The following is a 13,872-nucleotide window of genomic DNA, read 5'->3' as shown; positions in this document are numbered from 1 at the left end:
TATTTCAATAATTAAAATGATTAAAAATTATATTAATAATTTATCTTATCAAATTAATTTTAATTTATAAAATATTAGAATTCATTAATTTTTTTATAATTTAGCAATTTTTGAATAAAATTATATTTTTAATATTTAAAAATAAAAACATTTAAAATTAAATAAAATTAGAAGGATAAATATAAAAAAAATTAAAGTGAAGTGATAGTAATTTTTTAAAATAAGATTAATGAAATAAATATGAAAAATAATTAAAAATAAAAGGATAATATAAAATAAAAGGGTGATATAAATTTAAAATAGAAGATAAATTGGAAAAAATAATTAAAAAGACACGGATAAATATTTTAAAAAATGGGTCTTTTTTGAAAAAATTACTAAAAAATCAATGATTTTTTTCAAAAAAGCTCTGATTTTTTGTCAATTTTTTGCGTGCCTTCCTCCCCCATGCACGCGTGTTGCCAAGCTCGATATTTTCCCTAGAAAAATCAGCCAATCATTGAAATATTGGCGATATTTTGTTGATTTTCCTGATTTTTGGGCGATTTTTCGCTTGATTAATAATCGGTGGCCGATTTTGTTTTGGCCACCTTCAATATCTAATATTTCCTGATTTTTCAAACCATGTACCTAACTTCTTTTGCACTGATGTATGTAAATGTCACTTGTGATTCTCTTATATTATTTCATTTTGGATGTTAACTATCAAATCCGAAAATCACTTAGTCTTTAATAGTGAGGCTCTCATAAGGCATCCAAAAGTTCATATTATAGTATGCATAGTCTATAAATGTTTTTTGTTTTTGTTTTTTGTAATTGAATCAATCCTTGTAAATAGATATGTATATAAACACATACACACATGTACGCACATTGTGCACCTTTTAAGAATCAAATTGCATATTTCTATACATGAGAGGAATCTACTCATATGTGGGGTGTATTGTCTAATCTAGGTTGCATAGTTTCATGTATATGCCTTGATAAGATATTAATTAAAAAACTCAAAATTTATCTTTGTTTAATTGTTAGGATTCTTGTTGGTCTTGTATAAATGCATCCGGTCTGTATGTTTCAGGTATATGCCCTTACTAAGGAAAGGGATACACTACGAAGAGAACATAGCAGAAAAAGTGATGCTGCTGCCCTTTTGAAAGAAAAAGATGAAATAATCAACCAAGTTATGGCTGAGGGTGAGTTGCCAAAAAAGACCCAAAAAACCCACAATCTTTTCTTCTCCTTTTTGTTTTCTTTGTATTTTCTTCTTTATAGTGCATATAACATTTGTTTGTCTGAATGAGATAATACCATATTAATTAATTTGTTTTATAAAATGTGTTTCTCCTTTCTTTTTTATCATCCTTTGCATTTTGGAAGGTTTTTTTATCCTTTACTCGTGCTTAAAAATTCATATGAATAAATTGTTTGTTTTTGATAAAAAAGAAGAAAAAGAAAAAGAAAAAAAGTATAATCAACGTTTGATGGGGATGCGATTTTTATTAGAGTTACTTTACATATGAGGTGCAAATGTAATAAATAAGCATGAAAAAGATCCTTTGATGAAGCAAAGATGTCGGTGTAAACTGGAATTGCAACAAGGTTGATGAGATGCATGGTGGTATGGTGTTGGTGCAGTTGGCATGTGGACAGGTTGCCCATCTGATCAACCATTGTTACTATAATGAAATGAAACTAAGAAGAGGGTGAGGCATGGGGGAGGTCAAATATTTGAGGACTCATCAAAATATTGTGAGGGCAAGGGGGTGAGAGAGGGAGAAGTAAAGGGAGGTTGAGAGAGAGAGAGAGGGAAAAGGAGTATGGATGAGGGAGGGAGGAGAAAGGGAGATTTATATATTTGTTTTGACTTGTACATAAGTTGGGCATTGGCATGGGCAATTTGCAAGGAAAGAGTCATTAGGGTTTGCAGTTTTAAATTTTATGATAAGCAATGAGGATTTTAGTGACAAATTTTGTTTTGGTGATGAAGGCCCCAAATTACTTTTTACATAGGGCTCCAGATGATGGTTTTTTAAAAGGCTTTGGCGTGGGTGGAAGGGGTTGAGGAGGATCGAGATGTCACATTTTCTTTCAGTTGATAATTCCCATATTTTTTTCTGACAAGATATGTGATCAGTTGTTAATGTGAGGTAAATTCTCTCATGCTTTGAGGCAATTTCTGGTCTTAGAATTAGTCTTCAGAAAAGTGAGTTGATCTGTAAAGTGGGGAAGCTGTCTTTCACTTATTTGGTTTGCAATTTTATGCTCCTTGTAAGTTGTTGTCAATGTGGGACTTGGTTGAGGAAAGATTCCACAAGAGACTTACTAGCTCAATATAAATCAAAGGAGCAAACTTATGTTGATCAAGAGTACCCTTTTTAGACCATATGGAATGTGCAATCGTATGCTTCTTGGAGAATTTCTCCTTTGTGTTTATTTTAGACTATATGGAAGGAGAGAAATGGGAGAGCCTTTGATAATACTGAAAAAGTGAATCAAACAATCAAATAATAACAGATTGTTTGTTGTCCATGATGGAATGTAATGATTGGTTGAGCTCTAAGCTAGACAAGGGAGTTGTTTTTTCTGTATCCTTTCACTTGGTTGGCCTTTTAATGCCCGTTTGTTAAACACATTAATGTATTTGATCTTTGCCTATAAAAAAAGAAACTTATAAGAATCATTTTTTGATAGTTAAAATACTAGATTTTGGACATGAACCCAAACCCAATTTTGGTTGAGTCTGCTTTCTCTTGATTGGCCCTCAAGTTAAGGAGGGGATTTATCATGACTATATGTTTTGTATTGCATTGGGGGTAAGTATGGTGAGATAGATGACTGATGGTGCTCTAGAGAGAGAGACACTTTATGTAGGGCTTCGGAAAGCTGTAAGATGGGATTAATTGGAGTTCTAACCTAGAACCTCAATCCTTGTTGGTAGGTTGTAGGATGAGATTTTGGCTAGATTGTTGTATTGGGAAATCCCCTTAAAGAGGCCTTTCCTGTCCTCTTTCGCTTTGCTTCTAATAGAAGTGAAAGAGCAAGAGATGTTTAGGTGGGGGAGGGGCAACCAAGAGCATAGGATTCCTTGTTTCAAAAGGGCAGTGCATGATTGGGAGATAGAGAAAGTGGGAGCTTTTTGAGGCAAATATCCATTTAATGTCTTTGCAGGGAAATATGAAGGATAGGCAGGTATAGAGGGGAGCAAAAGATGGGAGGTTCTCAGCGAAGTCTCATTGTTGCTTCCATTCCACAGAGAGAACACACCAGTTGCTTTCCAAGGAGATATGAGAATCTTGTGTCCCTCCTTGGATTTGTTTTTTTTGCTTGGGACCTTGCTTGGGGGAAGATCCTTGCCATTGATTAGCTCATGTGAAGACGATGAACCCTGGCAAATATGTGCACGTTTTGCAAAGCAGGGAGGAGACAACAAACCATATCCTTATTCATTGTTATAAGGCTCAGGTGCTATGGGATTTTTGCTTGCTGTATTTAGCATGCAGTGGGTATGGTCCCACATTTTGTTAAGGTTTGACTCTGAGTGGGCATGGGGATGGCCTAGGAAAGTGGCAAAGGAAGGTGTCAAGGATGACTCCCATTTTCCTGTTTTGGAGCATTTAGAGAAGAGAGGAGTTTTTTCTTAAGTCCCTTTTGGAGTGGTCTAGGTTTCCCTTGAGGTTTTTTAGTTTCTCTGTGGTAGATTTTGTGGATGGCTTGGCTTTGGATTAGGGAGCCTCTCATCTCTTTCTTATCTTCTTTCATTTTCATCATTTCAGTTGCTCTACAGATACTGCCTGTGTGTGTTGGTTGGACACCCTTTTGCTTGGTATTACCAAGCGGAGAATACAACCTTGGTTAGTGGGAGATTTCTGAATTAAAAAAACTGACTTGAGGACAGATTAGTGTTATTCAATGATTTGGCTATCTTTTACTTGTTTATGTATGGAAATTGGACTTCTGAAATTATTGTACTTTTTTCTTGTGCCAGTTCACATATCAATGCTTACTCTCTATATATGTTTTTCATAAGAAAACACATGAATAAGGAATAGTGTTGGAAGAAGGTGAATCGCTAGAAGATAAAATATGCTTAAAAGGCCTCCTGAAGGCAACCCCCCAAAAGGGACAAAGATATCCAAACCTACAGGGTTTCTATCAAGGAAAGAAGAATGATTTCTGAGTGTTTTTAATGTGGTGGTGTCCCTTTCAGCTAAGAAATCCTCCTCTTTCTTAGCTTCTTTGAATATTCATACCATGTGTTTCACAAGATCTATGGCATCTCTTAACAAATGACTAAGAGCCAAGGGCCAAAGCTGCCTTCTTTTACCCAATCTATTGTATCACTTCCTGAATTCAAATCAATATATATATATATATATATATATATATGTATGTATGTATGTATGTATGTATGTAGGAGTTGATATTGACCAAAGGGTAATGAGGCCCTTCTTTTATATGCTGATAATTTTTTAAGATGCTTGCCTCTTGCTTCAGGTGAAGAGCTTTCAAAAAAGCAAGCTGCTCAAGAGTCTCAGATTAGGAAATTAAGGGCACAGGTATACAACTAGGTCTGCTTATTTTCTTGTCATTTGAGAGAGTCCTGTTGCTGTTACTCCTATTTAGTTTTAACAAATCTTTGCTTTCTCTTTTTCATGAAAGCTAGATTAGAGAGTTTGAAGAAGAGAAGAAAGGATTGACAACCAAACTACAGGTAATTGATGCTCAAGGAATTGTTCTAAATTTTTCAGTTCTAGTTGATTATTATGCACAAAATCGTTTTATGTTTTCTTTCCATGGCATATTCTAGATGACATGGGTTCGAGTCCCACCGGGCGTGTGGCGCCGGTTATTGATTTTATAGGGGAAAGGAACAGAGCATGAAGCAGTAACCCTTACTTATCAAAAATATTCTAGATGACATGGCTTTTGTAATTTATTAATTTACTTTCTTTGGTGGAAAAAACCCTATAGATAGTGTTCAGTTTGTGCCAGAAATAGTGGGGGAATATCTATTTTTATTTATTTTTGGAGAATTAGGTGCCTTCATTTTATCTCTGTTGCTTCCTTTATGAGAAAACTGTTGGCTCTTTCACTTTTATGTCATTTAATTCCTTGTTCATCACCTTTTTTTTTCCTTTGCAATTATTTTATGGGGATATGCTTTGTTCTCTCTTCTCATATAAGTGTTAGTGTTAAATTTTATTTTATTATTAGTATTATTATTTTTGTGGGAAATCATCTATACTAAAAAGAAAACAAACACCCACTTTTCTCTCCTTCCCATCCTTAATGGGTCTATCACACTTTTTTCATTAGTTTAAGATACTTAAAGTAGCTTTCATAGTTTTAACTATAAGACAACTACCTAAAACTCTCTCACAAATCCATTCCCCTTCAAAATGTCTTGCTGAAACTTCCTGAAAGTCCACATGTCTCATAATTCTCCAGAACTCCATCTATTTCTACTCTTTCATTTTTTTGAAAATTTGTGGATGCAAACACATAGTCTAGCTATGACCTCCCAGTAATTTTTGAAAGTATATAAAAAGGATGAGAATGGGGTGAAATTGGAAGGAAAAAAAAAATAGAGAAGACTCCTGACATTAGTTAACTCAAAACTTGTCAATGCTAAGTAATAATAACATTGAATTGAAGAGCTCCTACAGTATAGCTTCACTTGTAGATAGAAATTTCACATTCATGTTGACTGATCTGAGGGACTGACAGAAGTTTCCATCCTCTAATATCTCCAACTGTAAAAGTCACATTGCTAAGTTTTCCATTCTAAGAACTCATAAGAGAATGGTTTGTTCATACTTAGGTCAACAAAAAGGCTAACCTACACATGTTGAAGTCTGCCCACTGCAAGGACAAGGGTTGATGAATTTGATCCTCTCACTGCAATCTTTGATTATATCCCTAATACTTGAATATCTTGGATACAAGGGGTACTCAATGTCAAAGAAAACACTTGGTTATGAGTTTCACATGTATGGCATGTGTAGTTGAATCACACATGAGGGTTACAATTGCTCAGTAAAGATTTCTAGCCAGATGTGTCTATTTTTTCTGGCAATTTATGAGATGGTTTCTTGTATACCATTTTTTATGCCTGAATGATTTTGAGGCCCTTGATCATTTTAATGGATATACTCCTTAGTATGACATTTGTTCCTATTTCTGTTTTTTGTTCTTGTTCTGCTATGTATTAGCAAAAGGGAGAGAGAAAGATGACATAATTAAGATTTTCTTTTTCTCAACTGAGACCAGGAAAATTTTAATTATGCTATCATTGAAATTCTGTGCATTTGAGAGAGAAATAAAAGACGGTAACAGATTGAGGAGGAATATGATTGTAAGTAACCTTCTAGTGTCTTGGAGTGGCTAGATGACATAAAATTTATCAGATTGTTGAGCAAAGGAAGAACATTTGGTGCCTTATTGATTTATTCCTAGACATGGAGGCATGTTCTAGTTCTTTCTTATAGGAAGCATTTTCTGAGGTCAACAAATAGATATGCTGAATAATTCACAAATAACTGTAGATGGTTTGTGAATCATGAGAACTGTGATGTTTTTTGTCAGAGGTATCACAGAGATATCGATTTTCTAGACATTGTAAACTATCCAGAATCAATCTATTCTCTGAAAAGCTATCCAACTTGTGGAAAATGGGTCAATGTGTTTAGGATGCTTGGAGTAGCAAAGTTCCTCTTGGTTGGGTTTCCAGATTTTTAGAGCATTGCTTGATTTTTCTGCATTTCTCTGGATCACTTGCCTGACTTATCCTGTATTTGTATTGGGTATAGAATGCCCCTCTTTCACAAGAAATCTCCTGGGTTGGGGGTGGAGTCTTTGGTAAGAGTTTAATCTCCTGGGTTTGGGGTGGAGTCTTTGGTTAGAGTTTTTGGAATGATTTTACTGACTAAGGTGGTGCTTGTTTTTTTTATTTTATTTAATTCTAAATAGAATTTAAGACTAAATAATGCTTAATGGTGTTGAGTATTAAGTTGTTTATTTTTTTAATATTGTATTTCTATTAAGTATCACGAAGTAAAAAAAATTAATAGGTTCATTGCAGTTATGGTAGTTCACTTTTAGCATTTAGAAAGAGCCAAATATTTTAACTTTTTCTATTTAGTAAAAAAAATATAAGAAATAAGTTAAGAAAAAGTGAAAAAACAACTACCTAAAGTTTAAAAGCAAATTACTTTTAGCAAAAAGTTAAAAAAACAAATACCTTCTAAGCCTAGATGTCTTTATCATACAAGCAATATATATATTTTTTTTTGTTTGTGGCTAAATATCGCTTATTTATGCCATCCTCTACCCTTGGCTTTTATCATATACAGTCTGTACATTGTGACTAGATATTTTGATGTGTACTGAAGAAACGGATGAGAATGTTTCCAGCTGGCCAGCTGTTTTATAGGTCTGGATTTTATAGGCTTTAGTTTGATTTACATCAGATGTTGCTGGAAGCTTAGTGAATATTATTGCCAGCTTCTGAAAAGGCAATATTATTTTTTGTCAGAGTATTTTGTGGTGAGATATTGTTGTGAGTGCATGAAGTTATGAATGTCATCCTCAAATGCGAAAGAAGTAAAGCCATATTATCACTGTATTTTGTTTGGGGTGGGGTTGTTATGTTGTGCTTGGCTTGTTTCCCCCTTGACAAAATTTATTTGTTTGCTTTTTTGTTTTTAATTTCATTCTTTATTCTATCTCACATTCAATCCCAATTCAAATATATACGAGGGATGATATTTTTTTTCCTGCTTCCTAAATATTCTTCTGTTGGATCGTCTAGTTTCTGACACTCTCTCTCTTTCTCTCTTTCTGTGTGTCTGTCTGTCTAATTAGAAATATCCACATTTCTGAGGGATGATATTTTTTTCCTGCTTACTAAGTATTCTTCTGTTTGATCATCTAGTTATCTCTCTCTCTCTCTCTCTCTCTCTCCCTCTCTCCCTCTCTTGCTCGCTCTCTTGCTGTGTGTGTGTATGTGTGTGTCTGTCTAATTTGAAATATCCACATTTCTGTTCCCTGTTATCTTTTCTGGAGAGCTTCTTGTTTCAATGGTATGTGTTTTGGTTGAATGACTTCCAGGTGGAAGAGAATAAGGTGGAGAGTATTAAGAGGGACAAGGCAGCAACTGAGAAATTGCTGCAAGAAACAATTGAAAAACACCAGGCAGAGCTTGCAGCTCAAAAAGAATACTATACTAATGCTTTGACTGCAGCCAAGGAAGCTGAAGCATTAGCTGAGGCACGGGCTAACAGTGAAGCCAGAACTGAACTAGAAATTCGTCTAAGAGAAGCTGAGGAACGTGAAGCCATGCTGGTTCAGGCCCTTGAAGAACTAAGGCAAACGCTAAGTAGAACAGAGCAGCAGGTTTTTGTTTTAAGAATTGAGCTCATGGGTTTAATGAAGTGGACCTGTCTGATTAATTGTCATTTATTTTATTTTGTTGTTTTCTTTTGATATTGCAGGCTGTGTTTAGAGAGGACAGGTTCCGCAGAGACATTGAGGATCTTCAAAAGCGTTATCAAGTAAAGCAGACTTCCTCTTATTGTGGTTCAACTGAGCTTTTCATTTATTTTATTTTAGCGGTTGTTTCCATGGATATTTGAGATATTCTCTAATATGGCTATTGTTGCTATTCAGGCTAGTGAACGTCGGTGTGAGGAGTTGATCACTCAAGTTCCTGAATCTACTAGGCCTCTTTTGAGGCAGATTGAAGCTATGCAGGTTGAGCTTTGTTTCCTATTTATTTAAAGACTTGATGAAACTTTTGAGTACACTTTGCTCATTGGCTCGTTGATATGTTGTGACATATGCACATATGCTTGGATCTCACAATCAACTGTTATCTTCTACTGGTAACAGGAGACAACAGCCAGAAGAGCAGAAGCTTGGGCTGCTGTTGAGAGATCTCTGAACTCTCGACTACAGGTTTGTTTAAATAGTTTGCTACCTACAATTTTTGTATTTTAGAAATTGTCAGCATGCTTTACAATTCTGAATTCTTTTTTTACTATAACTACAGGAGGCGGAGGCTAAAGCTGCAACTGCTGAGGAAAAAGAGAGATCTGTAAATGAACGCTTGTCGCAAACCTTATCTAGAGTAAATGTCCTTGAAGCACAGGTGATTCCAATTCCTCTGTGGATTACAGATGCTAGTTATGGATTTGTTATATGAATATTGACTCACACTAGTAAGATGCGCAGATTTCATGTCTTAGAGCAGAACAGACACAGCTGAGTAGGTCTCTAGAAAAGGAGAGACAGAGAGCAGCTGAAAATAGGCAGGAGTATCTAGCGGCAAAAGAGGAAGCTGACACTCATGAAGGCCGTGCAAACCAGCTAGAAGAAGAAATCAGGGAACTCAGGAAGAAACACAAGCAAGAGTTACAAGATGCGCTGGCACACAGGGAACTCTTGCAGCAGGTATTGATTGTGGTTTCCATGTAACTTATATAAGTCTATTGACCAATGTTGATTATGTTGCATGGTTGCCCAGCACAGGTAAAATACCTGTTCAGAAAACCCTGAAAATCGACATGCTTTTTGCAGTACATATTAAGTTGGATATTTATTGTAATTTTTTGGTAGGCATATTGAGTCGTTATGCTTTCAACAAAATGAAATCTTCTGTGTCTGAGATTTCTGAGGTTTGATTAGAGTGCAGATTATTATATTTTTCTAAGGTAATGAGCAGCCGTGTTTTACAGATTGAAACTTTGGTTGCTCATTTTGAAAATCTTTACCTCCTCCTCTCTCTTGAAGTTTCTCTCATTTCCAGTTTGCCGAATCCCCCCCTCTTCCTCTCTTCTTCTTCTTCTTTTTCTTCTTTTCCTTGTGTGTGGTGGCTTGAGAAAAGTTGTGGATCTAAGAAGTTTTGTAAAATTTTTCTGCTGCTTACTGTTTTAGGACTAGATGGGTGCATAGATTTTATGTATGCTTCTGTCAGATAGCTTTGTCTAAATAGTAGAGTGCCTCTTGTATTTTTATTATAAATAACCAGAACCACTTTCAAGTTTCCTAAATTAAGCTCCTCTTCTTGTCAGGAACTTGAACGGGAGAAAAATACACGTTTGGATTTGGAAAGGACAGCTCGTCTTCAGTCTTCTGCTGTATCCAATCAAACTCCAAACAAAAAGCAGAGTTCTGGTTTTGAAAATGGTAAGGGATGCTTAGACTTATGTCTCTTACTGTTCATATTGTATTTTTACTCCTGTTTCTTTTTTCTTTTTCTAATTTTTATAAACTCTGTGTAGGAAACTTGACTCGCAAACTTTCAAGTGCTAGCAGTGTAGGCAGCATGGAGGAAAGCTATTTTCTGCAAGCCTCTTTAGACCCATCTGACAGTTTATCTGAACGGAGAAACCTTGGAGAGGCAACCATGAGTCCATACTATATGAAGAGCATGACACCTAGTGCTTTTGAAGCTGCCATCCGTCAGAAGGAGGGTGAACTTGCCTCATACATGTCTCGTTTGGTATGTGTTATTTTCTGAATTCTTTCCTATTTAGCCAGCAGTTGGTGCCATATGATGTTCCATTGCATATGGTAGAAATTCATATTCTGTGGTGCTGCATTCAATAACCTCAATCATTATGGGGGCTTAAAGTCCTGTGCACATTTTCATCATTCATCCCTTTATATGGCTTTCATTGACTAACAATTTTCTTGTTCACTTCAGGCATCCATGGAAGCCATCCGTGACTCTCTTGCTGAGGAGTTAGTTCAAATGACAGAGCAGGTGAATTTTCATCTGTTTTCACATTGATTTATGACATCTCATCTTATTTTAGCTTGAGAATCCTTTGCATTGGCTACAGTGTGAGAAATTGAGGGCAGAAGCTGCCTTTCTGCCTGGCATCCGGGCAGAGCTAGAAGCACTAAGACGGAGGCATTCTTCTGCATTAGAGCTAATGGGTGAACGTGATGAGGAGGTACATATATTTCCACTTTGATTTGCCTTTTTAGTGGAAAATAAAATTTTAGAAAGAAGGTTATTAGTTATATTGGATGGGGCCACTTGTTGATATAAGTTCTTACATTACTCTGCTATAATATTGAGGTATGTCCATCATATTAGATGAATGAAAGATGGTCAGCCTTCCTGTTTCTTGTCAAGCATCCATTTGTCCTCATTTTGGAGGATTATATTAGTTCTTACCAGAAAGTATCATGCTTCTAATCCTACATATGTGATATTAATGCATTTCCTAATAACTGGGTGTCCAAAATGATGCTTTGGTCATTACCACATGAATCTTTGAAGATCTTCTTGATTCTCTCCTAAAAAACTAAATTGCAGCGATGGCAGTAATCCGCCAACACCGTTTGCCCCTAGATTAAAACTGGTACTCCTGCTTCTTTTAGCTGATTTTAGCATGGATTTATGTCACAAAGATAAGACTCTAGATTGTGTTGTTATGGTTAATAAATGTGTTATAGTTCCTCGTCTTCTTTCCATTGTGGACTTTGTGGACTGGTTGGGTTGGGGTTAAGGGGGGTTGTTTTTTGTTGTCCCTCTTTGTTTTTTGTGACGCCTTTAAGCATTTCTTTGTATACTTATTGTGTACTTTCGAACGCTTCTTTTGGTGTTTCTCTTTTATAAATTGCTTCTTTTTACCCATAAAAAAAATTAAGAAATAAAAATAAAATAGTGGTTTCCCAGGTGTTCTGTGCAAATACAGATGTGAAGGTGTGCAATCACATAAGGTGGTGTTCTGTTGTTTACCTTATGAGATAAGAGAAAGGTGGCTGCAATAATGTGGACATTAGTGGATGCATTATTGGGTTTGATTGGGAATGGATGTCAAGATTGGGAGGAAGAATTAGATTATGGTGCCTGGTACCCTTAGAAGGGAATGGTCGTCAAGATTGGGGGAAAAATTAGATCATGGAGGATGGTGATTTCAGCCAAGTTAAAAAGTTAAAGGATTATGGCATGGATGAGAAATGGAATGGCCTTTTTAAGGTTTCAGGACTTTGTGGTTGTGGTTGTGGTTGTGGCTGTGTAAGGGCATCTCTGTAAGATTATGATGGGAAATGGTTTGGATATAAAATTTTGGTAGAAATGAAACTGTGGGGACATTCCTCTTCAGGTGGCTTGCCCCATTCCATTTGTATAAGCAAGGATGCCAATGCAAGAAGTTTGTTATCTATCTAGATTTGAGAATAGGGTGGTCTGGATCGACATCTTCTGCAGGATTTTGTGGGATCAGGGACTTCAGGAGTTGACCTCCCTTGAACTCATCTTTATGGTGTCTCCTCTTTATAACCTATATAAAGGTGGATAGAAGGTGGTTTCTTCACAATTCAGCCACTTCTTCATCTTGTAGGTTGGGAGAGTGGAGGGTTCCTTCCAGGCAAAGTTTATGAGTAGAGCTTCTCTCCCATCTTAGATTTCCTTTTTGGTCTCTAGGAATTGGTGATTCCTAATTGATGCATGATATGAAAGTGGAATCTAGAATCAGCAGACCATTTATTGCTTTCTTGTCTTTTCTCTTCAGCTCTGTAATATTTTTATGTGCTAGATTCTTGTGGGCTATGTTACATGGAGTCGTGTACAGGCACGGGGTGCAGGTTTAGGCTCTAGATTTGTTGTACAACCAAATATTGGGATACAATGATAGAATAAACATGTTGAAATAAAAATATTAATTTGAAAAGGTAGTTTCAAGTAGAGGATTGATTTCCTAGACATCTATGGGTTTAATTATAGATAATACTAATGTTAGGTTTTCTAAACAATACAACCAAATAATACTAATGATGGGTTTAATTATAGATAATATTTTTGCACCTACCCAAAAATAAAATAAAATTATAGATAATATTTTTGCTTGGCTATCAAAAAATTGTTTTGCTTGGAAGGTAAGAAGATGAAGGGTGTATTTGTGAATCCCCTTTTGTAAGACAAGGATTTCAAGAAAACCTTTTCCATGGTCTCATTTATAAGCAATTTATTAAGGAATTTTGTATTATAATGACTTTCATTATTGATAGCATGATAAAAAGGGAGTTTCATTGGAATAAAGTAAGGTTTGAGGAGATAAAATGCAAAATAGCTAAATCACCTGTCTTAAGCCATTCGATTTTTTCAAAAGTTTTTGAGGCAACATGCGATGCATCAAGTGTTGGCATAGCTGGTATCTTCAGTCAAGAAAGTTGTCCAGTAGCATACTTTAGTGAGAAACTCAATGAGGTAAGCAAAGATATTCCACTTATGATAAAGAGTTCTGTACTGTTGTGTGAGCACTTGGTCATTGGAGGTATTATCTATTATCTCAAGAGATTATGTTATACATTGACCATCAACCATTAAGGTATCTCAGTTTTCAATTAAAGTTAACACCTAAACAGGCTAGGTGGATGTAGTTTCTTCAACAAAACACATTTGTTCTCCACCATCATGCAAGAACTGAGAATAAAGTTGTTGAAGGCGTTAGTCAAGTAGTAGCCTGTTTATAGATTGAGTGGTCATGCGGTTAGATTTGATAAGATGAAGGACGAGTAATCTTACTTATTCTGATTTTGGTGTCATCTATCAAGAAATTCAAGATGGTCACATTGATTTTATCATCTGTGTTGACTACTTTTTTAGAGGGTACAAAGCATGCATTCCTTGTTCTTCTATTCAAGATTTCTTGATTTAGGAGTTGTATAGCAGAGGTCTAGCTGGTCACTTGGTGGAGGATAAGTTTTATCAGTCTTCCTTGGAAAGAGATATTGCTAAAATTGTGTTGCAATGTTGAACTTGTCGGCTGGCTAAGGTAAAGAAGAGAAACACTGGGTTGTACACACCTTTGCCTATACCACACACCCTTCGGAGAGACCTTAGTGTGGATTTTAACC

General features: G+C 35.7%; 1 protein-coding gene across 11 annotated transcripts in view; it reads left to right on the top strand.

Moving 5' to 3' along the window:
* The window catches only part of LOC100250341 (golgin candidate 5), a 100,319-nt gene that overhangs the window by 20,621 nt on the left and 65,826 nt on the right, over positions 1–13,872 (top strand). For all 11 annotated transcript variants that reach the window (XM_059733843.1, XM_019226133.2, XM_002267314.4 and 8 more), the window contains 13 exons: positions 1,079–1,193; positions 4,495–4,556; positions 4,664–4,711; positions 8,110–8,394; positions 8,493–8,552; positions 8,668–8,751; positions 8,890–8,955; positions 9,050–9,148; positions 9,232–9,450; positions 10,071–10,185; positions 10,281–10,501; positions 10,706–10,765; positions 10,845–10,958. In XM_059733843.1, the coding sequence (XP_059589826.1) occupies positions 1,079–1,193; positions 4,495–4,556; positions 4,664–4,711; positions 8,110–8,394; positions 8,493–8,552; positions 8,668–8,751; positions 8,890–8,955; positions 9,050–9,148; positions 9,232–9,450; positions 10,071–10,185; positions 10,281–10,501; positions 10,706–10,765; positions 10,845–10,958 (1,548 nt within the window). The remainder of the gene's footprint in view (positions 1–1,078; positions 1,194–4,494; positions 4,557–4,663; positions 4,712–8,109; positions 8,395–8,492; positions 8,553–8,667; positions 8,752–8,889; positions 8,956–9,049; positions 9,149–9,231; positions 9,451–10,070; positions 10,186–10,280; positions 10,502–10,705; positions 10,766–10,844; positions 10,959–13,872) is intronic.

Source organism: Vitis vinifera, chromosome 16 (genome assembly GCF_030704535.1).
Source record: "Vitis vinifera cultivar Pinot Noir 40024 chromosome 16, ASM3070453v1".
Classification (NCBI taxonomy): Eukaryota; Viridiplantae; Streptophyta; class Magnoliopsida; order Vitales; family Vitaceae; genus Vitis; species Vitis vinifera.
Note: the sequence above shows the minus strand (reverse complement) of the source record. Positions and strands in the feature narration are given on the sequence as shown.